Raw genomic sequence first — 9,593 nt, 5'->3', positions numbered from 1 at the left:
GTATCGTCCGCCAACACTACGCAAAATCTAATAATGACGCGTCAAATCACTCGCGAAACAACGAACGTGCACGACACCGACGGATACGCGCGGACGAGCAAAGATCACCACGTCCTGTCGCAGCAGATACTTGAAGTGAACTGAAGCTGCGCTTTCCCGAGCAGATGCTGCGGTGCTGTAGGACGTGCGCATTGGCTGGTTTACGTTGGGTTGGAACCATTTTTTCGTAGCGCATGCGGCACGCATCGGTTACGCTATTGGGCGAGCTGAGCACATCTACGCACGTCTCACTCTGGTGAACGTGATTGTTGTGACTGTTGCAGATGAATATAACGAACCGTGTCCGAACGAAAACATTTGCCTCAACATTGGTGAGGTAAGTTGATTCCACACAATGCATGAATCAATGACTATACCGGATAAAAACATATTTTGGACATAATTTCTCCACCAACTCCAGTACACAACTGGCAGGTATCGTGTATTTGGTGTTAGTGATGAGAAAAATACTACAAAAAGCTTTACTTGGGAAGTAAAAATCAGTGTCGTCTACTGTGTGACAAACTCGATGAGTGTTGCTTGCTGATAAAGTTAATTAATACTAATGGAAGAAAGATAGTTTTTTTTTCAATAGATCGTTTATCTGTCTTACAAAATAGTTTTTAAAGATTTTTTGTTGTTGTATAAAACTTTAATTTCGTACCCGAATATACAACACTAAATTTAACTGTTTCTTCGGCAGTTTATATTCGTAGTCAAAGAGCATTGAGATTGCTGATGAGATAAGTGCGTAAAGCTTTTGTTCCTCGCACGCGTATAAAGTAGGCGTGGTTGAGAGTACAAGCTGAGTTGATTTTCATTTTTAAACTGGCACTTTATACAGCTGCTTTTTAAATATTTAGTTAAAAACATGCTAAAATATATGGTAAAGAAAAAATATACATTTTAGTAAGGTATATGTGAAGGTTTGGAATTGATACTATATTTTTAAATCAATTTTTATAGCTTGTAGTCAGCTTGAAGTCGAAATATTTCAAAAAAAGCCCTCACTTCTGTAATTTACTACGGACTTGTTATGTATTTAAAAAGAAAAGTCGATACTAAATATGAACTAACTTCTCGGTACGGTTTGAAGAAAACAACACCACCTTCATCCACATGCTGGGGCCATTTTTTGTCGGCAAGCTTTTCCAGTTTTCCCCAGCTGCCTTATAGTGTGTTCTCACTCAGTTTTTGGGGGTAGGTCAAATTCGGTAGCTTTTCTCTATCTACTTTTATGTACATAACAGCTGCCAGAGTACCGTTTTTTTGTTCCTTTCAAGTCCCTCCACGCGCCACTGTGAACCTTCGGGTGTACATACTGACAAACTGAACTCGGAACACAACCGGGTAGTATGTGAATTATTTTCTATTCTAGTTGTGTTTTCCGCTGCGGAGGAAGGAATGGTGATGGAAAAATGCGGGAAAACACTTTGGGACTGTGGACGGGAAACACTCCACTCGATAGATACACCTAACTGACGACGGTTTGTGGAGGTCCTACCGTGCAAAACCTGTGGAAGGTTCATTGGAGAAGTCAAATTTCCCTTTTCCCGGGCATTTTCCCGGGCTCCTTCTGCACAGCCTGCACAGGCAGGATGGTTCTTCGCTCTGTTTGGCAGAGTGCTTTCTTTGATCGCAGTCCGAAAATTCGTTTCGTTCGGTGCGCACGATAACGATAGGACGGGAAGACCCCGAGTACCGTATATTACCGGAACGGTAACGATAAGAGTTACATAAAGTTTCCAATTTGGTTTCGTGTAACAACAATTTCGCTCCAAGGTTTTCCGTCTTCTTTTTTTTTACGAGTGTGTCACTGCTTGGTGGGTGGCAATTTTCCGGCTTCATTTTGGAGACATTTGAAAAACGTACTTTTTTTCGTTGTTGCTTGCCTCTATTCTGATGGGAAAGCCTTTTTTTGGAGATATTACACACACACACACACCGGGGGTCTTCAATGTCTGGAGTCTGGAGTCGCAATAATGGAAGGCAGAAGTTACTGATTCGTCGTATCAACGCGCTTCCCCTACGATGAAGGTTTATAGGAGCACGAGTAAATTGGTGCTTTCCATTGGTAGGGCGTTGGCTCTGGAAATGGTTTGTTGCACAAGAAGAAAGCACAAATGGTTCGGTTGGTTGGTGCGTAATCAGCCCAGGGTAAGAGATCGAATAACAGGAGGGCTCCATCGAACGCTGTACGAGCAGCGCACCTTCAGTGATGATGATGTGAGATGTTCGTGGACCTGCTGGTAATGGTGTCTTTTATGGGAAGTAATTCAAATGAAGTCATTTGCATGGTGAGTGACATAAATCTTATTTTGTGCTGATAAGACTCCAAAAATTGAGCACCATCGGAGGGACCTTAAAACGGGATCCACAAATAAGTAATTGTTTACAATGTACAAAGTTGTGAATAAATTGATAAATTTATATTTATTTCTAGATAACTCTGAGCAGTGGAAATTTGTTGTGATATACGGATGTAGTTTTAATGGCAACATTTAATCAGTCAATCGTAAACGAATCGTAAAGGGCATCACTATTTACATTGCTTTGATGGGTGCTTTCGCATCAGCTATTTAGCGTTTTATTAATTACCTTTGGCGAGTTGATGAATCTATTGTAAGCAAACAACCGCATTGCTAGTGTTGGCATAGCACCGTATGCACAAAATATGTTTGTCTTGCTGTCTGGGTAAATATGTTTTCCACTACAAAGCGCTCAACTGTAAAAACATCTCGATCAACCTGATCGTGAACTGAAATTGAGCAATTTACACAGTAAACCGACCGAGGTTTGTTTGTGTGAAGTCTTTTAGCTGGCAAAGGAAAATCACTCCACCAGCTACGGGTTTGAAATAATTGGCATTTCGCCTACCCGGCAGGCCAATAAATTGTGGTCACTTCATGAAAAGTGATTAAACCGATCGTTTCTGCAGCGTGTGGCAATGGGGGGGATTTTTTAAAATTAACCCCTAACACACACCGATCGATGGGATTGAATTTCCGAGCATCTAGTTCGGAACGGTTCTTTCGACGAGGTTTTTGGGACACACTTAACACTGGGCCTGTGCCCGAAGTGTCCACGGTGACAGTGCGTTTGTTTCACTTCCAACCGGTCCGGTGTACTGTGGGGGAAGCGGAAGTTAAGATGAGCTGACGGTACTATAAACTACGGGAAAGGATAAGCGTAAATGTGATTTATCGCTCACACATGCTGTCTTCGGGCGGGCGGGTCCGTTGCGAACGCTCCGCCGAGTGGGTAATGATGTGCCGACGGACCGAAAGTATTTACCGAAAAGATAAGATTTTCTTCTTGAAAATCGACGACACAGGCCGGGTGGGTTAGGGTTCGAGGTTTGCCATCCTTCGCAAATGCGAGCTCTCTGTTGGCAGTTGTTGGTTAATTGTTGTAATTACAAGTTTTCTCTATCGGTTTCTCGGGCTTGGGGGTGAAATCTTTGCTGCTGCTTTGGGGATTAGTAAAGTTGGGCAGAGTATTTATTTATATGTATGTAAGCGACACACACACTCACCCACACACAGGCGTTAGTGGACTTTCCCGACTGACTGACGTTGAGCCGGTGTCGAGGGTGAAGAATACGATAAGGGCTACTCGTCAGCAGCTCGGGGGCAGCCGTAAGTCGCTCGTGATATGGTCATTTTATTATGTGTGCAACGGTACAGAGATTAGGATGATTAATTTGCAAGCGAATGTATTTTGAGAACTGGCTGTTGGACGATGAGATACATTCTGCAGAGTGTGTATGTTGCATGTTTTACGCAGTTAATGATCGTGAATAGAGTGCGAGCAGGTGATGGCTTTGTTTGTATAATAATATCTGTACAAAGTTTATTTAAAGAATTGTACAACGCCACAATGTTGTCGAATCTTCAGCAATTGAAATGGCGAAAAAATAGTATCCATCCACTACTTCCCCACTTTATTGCCCTTTTTAAGCACTCGGCTCGAACATGGCGGAACACTGTCTAATTAAATGTTGCCAGACGCGCTGGTACCACGGTGCAGTCTTTATGCGACACCATGCCATGCTGCCACGGTTTCGACGCCATTTCAGTGCAATTCCCCATGACGGAGCGACTTGAAGCTTGGAAGTTGTATCTTGTTTTTTTATTTTTGCTACTATCCGCCGCTGCCATTACCGTTTATGTACAAGCAGTTGGTAGCAAAGAGCACGAAAACCTTCCAACACGACGGTTCGGTGTTTCGGAGCTAATAATACCAGTAGCGATGCACGAGTGATTTTACCATGACCGAGTCGAATGCCCGGGATCGTTACCTTTTATGGGGTTTCTTTACCAGGTTTCTTTTTTTTTTGTTCTGCTTCTTTCTGCTGGCATCGAGTGTGGAAAAGTGTGCACGCGCGGGGCGAAAAGTTGCTCGGCGTGGAAACCTTGTTAACCACTCCCTTTTCAGGCCAAAAGTGGAAAATCAAGCTCTGGTCCGTTTTGGTAGCACGTTACAGGGCTCCGGTACCCGGGTCGCTATGTACTCGCTCACCTATCGTTGCCATCCGTTCCCGTTTTGTTGGTTGAACTCATATTAGGTTGGGTTTTATTTTCATGGTACAATGTTACAGGGTGGATTGTGATTTGGAGAACTAAGAGATAGCGTGATAGCTTTACGGCGGTACATTTATTTCTATTCTCAACAAAGGCAAGAGATGGTCGCTTTGGGAATGTTTGAATTCTTGCTGGCATATGGAGAAATGTGATTGTTTAAAACGTTATCAAACAATTATGCAAATAGAGAGTTTCAAGTCGATGTCCCTGTCGCCTTTACAATATACGGTATTAGTTTTAAGCAAACCCGCTTATATATCTGATCATAAATTCAAGAAATTGATACGAACTGTGCGAGTCTTTCTTTGCCCTTTGTATTCGAACCCATTTTGAATTTCCCTTGGTTCATTTGGTCTGTTCGAACTACCGATCGGGTGTCGCTGACTTCAGGCAAGTCTGCTGTTGTTACTACCGACACTGGAACTGGAGTATCGCACTACCACTACAGTCGGCACTGCTGGCCCCTGCCATCTCTCGCTCGGTTCGCATCCACCGGCTAGTCTCCTTTTATGTTCTACCGCGTGGTTCCGTCGTATCGAACCCACGATGAACATGTCTGGTTCAGTTGGCACCGTTTATGTACGAGGTACGAGTCGGTAGAATTCCGATCACGGCATGTTCCGTTTTCCCGAACATGGCATCTGTTGCCTCGTTTGCGTGAAACCGTACCGGTGTACATAAGCTTGAAAATGGTGGCATAAAAAAACACGCAGTACGGATAGCAAAAGGTATCGGGCAAAGTCGTACCCAATTTTCGTACGGGCTATCGATAGCCCGTTGGCCGTTGGAGGGAGGGTTGTTTGGAAATTTATGGCCACTGGTGTTTCCTCTACTCATATGCTTCTCATGGGTTTCTAAATGGTTGCAATCTATGCTGGGTCGGTACGGGGAAAACTATTGGGAGCGTTGATCACTGCTTTTCCCCGGGAGTACGTTCAGCGGAGTATTGGGAAGTTGAGTTCGCAGTGAGTGTTTCGTTGGAAAACAAGCAAATAATTTAGTATTTGTCAGCGTCTTGCTAGTTTTGGCCTGCCTGGGGGAGCCTCAGAGGACGATATGATTTCTGGACGCCATTGTGATGGTACTAAATTCTATGCCCGACAGATTTTCTATTCTGGTAATATTTTTTATCATCGCAAGGTTCTGTTACTATTGCTGTTGTACAAATGGTGTTAATTGTTTTGGAAGTTTATGGTGGGTTGAAATATTTTGTCTTGAATTCTTCTCCACAATACTTTTAGAAATATATATAAAATTTTGTAAAAAAGAAATGTACAAATATAAGAAAAATCTTTGCTTAAAACTGCGGACAATTGATATGGCGCACGGCGAAGGAGCACCCGTGCTGTACACCACAAATAGGTGGATCGAACTGATGTTTAATGAAATTCGAGGAGCTCTGCGGTCATCGAACACCGCAGCAGCTCTCATCATTATACGTTTAGGTTTTCGTAACACACGAACGCGATTGAAAACGATTTACATGTTCCGTATACTTCGATGTTTTCACATATTTCGAAGGATATTGTTTCAGTGTGCACCCATTACATCCCAGGGGAACGAAATGCTAACCCGAATGGCACGAAACTTTGTAGATATTCTTGGAATGTCGCTATCTAGGGGGATGTGACACTATTTTCAACTATACATCTATACATCCATACATCTCATATATAAATCAAAAGAATCCAAATTTAATTTTAGCCATTAAACATTTTCCATTCGTCAACCTTGAAATTATGTGCAAAGAAAATGTTTGAAAACATTAGTTTTTGATGTTTTTGACACTACAAAACACAACAAAATCTAACAAAAATAGATCCACAAAGTGTTACTGATACTAAAGGTGTGGTAAAATTATCATCTAGGATCATGTAAAACATACTGGATAATGTGTCCATGTGCATGAGGTACATCGAATAAAACTTTTTAAACAAGATTCCCTTAACGTATGAGTTGTTATACATTGGAATTTAATTGGTTAAGACAAAGAACGAAACCAAAACGAATCATTTGAAACATACCACCGACCGTAGTAGAATAGTGTTAATAGTGATAGTGCTAATAGTAGTCGCAATCATACTCTAAGCCAGTTTTTTGTATACGTTTTGACGTTTCCAGGCTTATCCGCTTACAGCTCGCCATACAAATGGCAAGCCAAATTAATTATCTGAATTATTTGGCAGATACACGCTTAAAGCTTAAGCTTCCAAACTTAGAGTATGATCTGCCCCAGTAATAGGTTCTGAGTGTTAGATATTTGTTTGGCGAGGAAATTCGTACCTTTGAGAAATTGTGCATTATAATTTATCTCTTGAACTTCATATTGAAATTCATATTTCATTCATATTGAAGGTAATTTTCGTTTAGTTAGAATGGACCCATCTCCCATTGATGAAGAACTGTACCGGGTTGTTTTAAACACATGGAGATTTTTGACTACATCCTAGAAGATGGTTTCACATGATTAACACAAACATTTTTTATATCTACCTGGTGGAGATTTTGTTCATACGCACTGCTGAATAATTACAAACTCGATCCTGACTTAGTTAATATGATCTCCAACTTTTATTGTAGCTACGTATTGTGGTACGCAGGACTGACTATCCTGCTTCGGGGAAATAAAATCAAAGAAAGCCAGAAATGGCAGGCCTCCTTGGCCTGGCGAAGAAATGGCATCCATACCTCCTTTAGGATGTTGTGCCAATAAAGCAGAAGATTTGTGGTACAATTCCACATAAATGAAGTAGTTTTTTGAAATTATTATACAAAAAATATCGATTTTTTTTGGGAGCTCAACCATAATGTAATGAGGACAATATGTTTATAGTACAGTTATTAACTTAATCCGTTTTTACTTCACAACGTGTGCGTTACACACAAAGCTCACATCATTAAGTGTATCATCCACATGTTTTGCAACAATGAGCACTTGTGAAATTTGTGAAACACGTATCGACTTTTAGCCTGTCGCGGTAACAGAGTGATGTGCTTTGTCAAACACAATGGCGGGACACGCAATGCACGCGCATCCTAAAACACCCTATCAACGGAGCCAAATCGAGTTGATTTGACTTTTAAATGTGGCCAATTATCGCGTTCGGTTGTCGCACTCGAACGGTCAACTGTTGACGGATTGCATTTAACACTTGACTGATCCCTTTACCCAAAATGGCTCATGCCGTCTCCCGCAGTGGCATCACAAACAGTGAACCAAGTGAACCTTATCAACGGCTGGATGGATCTTTTCCACTCGCTGCCCTCCCCCCACGAAACGGACTCGGGACGGTGCCAGCAACGACGGCAGCGGCGACATAATCGCAGGGAAATTCGTTTGTTCGTTAGCGGAAAACAATCTGCAAACAGCACGATTTGAATATTTGGAAATGTGTCTTTTCTAATAAATATTTATCGTATCCCTGGTAAGGGGTAAATATTTCACGCCGTGCTGGTCAAGCGTCACAGCTACGCCGTTGCATCGCGTGGCAGCTTCTTCGGTACACAAAAAGACGTACCCACCCCGCAATACCACCCAGGCAGACGGATCGGTGTACGCCGTTTGCATAGCCGGTGACAGTGAGTATGTTTGCATAGTTGGTTCAACGACGACGAGGGGGTTTGTGAGTGCGAATCTGTTAATTTCTCAGAGCTAAGAGGCAGAGGCAGAGATGCTTTGGGTAGTTGTTTACATTTGATACATCGTTATGGAGATGGCACCTGCGGTAAGAGACTGGTGTTCAGGGTCCAGAGAAGTGTTGTTTGAGCTTTTGATAAGCTAACAATTCCCAGAAGTATTTACACAGCTTTATTCAAGCTTAGGTCCATTTTATCAGGCAACTGTGATAATCTTTTATTTTAACAATATTCAAAAACATGAACAGTTTTTTACAATAAATAAGTTTTTCCTGTCACTACAATAACCTATCCCACAGAGTTCGTATTAGTTAGCTCAGTGATGTTTAGTTTCCTTCTTCGTAATGTAAAGATGCATCGGTAAATGCTTTTCCACTATGACTGGCTTTTCAATGTACACCGGGTACGGCTTCTCTACATGCACAACAAACGGTTCCGGTATGTGTACAATTTTAGTATGTAGCTTTCGCTCTTTCACACTGTTCCGCGTCACGTGTGTACTTTCGTTTTCTTTGGTCGATACCTGCTTAATCTTCTTGCGCCGACTGTCACTAATGCGCAACTTTTCCGGATTACCTTCAACGGTGGAGGCAGTCTTCTTGGGACGATGTTCACCATTGCGGAACACAGCCGTTCCCTTGTCACTGTCCGGATCGGGGAGCTTCATGTCCCGGGGAATGGTGATGTCCCTCCGGGGGCTTGGTTTGAGCGATAGCCCCGCACTAATCACTATCATGGTAGATAACGCGAACAGAACAAGCTGAAATTGATACAGTTTTATTTGCTCGCCGTCTGGTAGATGTATGCGGATGCGTCACTCCCATGCGACTAGCTTACCTTCATCGTGGTACGCGGAGTTTCTGTTGGTTCTTTCGGTGGGTGTCTATGTCACGATTGCTATGAGTAGGAAAACATCGTGCGTACTGACTATTTATATTACCCGTCAATACGGTTTCGGGTGGGAAAGTAATTATGTTACCGTACTGAAATTGATTTCGAACGCCCCAATTCAACCGGAACATGGATTGCGTAAACGTCAACACCGGCAACCGGAAAGCTGTCCAATCGACCAGAACTGCAGACGACGACGCGTCTTCTGTCGCGTCGCGGGAAGTGGTTGTGCCATAACCGTGCCACAAGCAAAACCAAAAAACAAAACAACCCAAACTGATTATGACGCTCGCGACACTTTGCCCGGACGTGGAACTTGCAGTTGGATATGCGTACGAAATGGAACGGAGACAAACAAAAAAAAAAAAAACAGCAACAGAAAAGTGTCTACACAAACGGTGCTCCACAAAAAGAAAACAGAGGTGAAGCTTCCCAATTACAGCC

At 42.6% G+C, this 9,593-nt stretch overlaps 1 protein-coding gene across 1 annotated transcript; it reads right to left on the bottom strand.

Annotated features, from left to right (window-relative positions):
• Positions 1-8,574: 8,574 nt before the first annotated feature.
• On the bottom strand, positions 8,575-9,101 carry LOC128718547 (uncharacterized). The gene is made up of 2 exons (XM_053812170.1): positions 9,096-9,101; positions 8,575-9,018 (listed from the first exon to the last, which is right to left on the bottom strand). The coding sequence occupies exons 1-2, from the start codon at positions 9,099-9,101 to the stop codon at positions 8,575-8,577; spliced, it is 450 nt and encodes a 149-aa protein (XP_053668145.1).
• Positions 9,102-9,593: the final 492 nt, after the last annotated feature.

The sequence above is a fragment of the Anopheles marshallii genome, chromosome 2 (assembly GCF_943734725.1).
Source record: "Anopheles marshallii chromosome 2, idAnoMarsDA_429_01, whole genome shotgun sequence".
Taxonomy (NCBI): Eukaryota; Metazoa; Arthropoda; class Insecta; order Diptera; family Culicidae; genus Anopheles; species Anopheles marshallii.
This window is presented reverse-complemented; position numbering and strand designations above follow the sequence as displayed.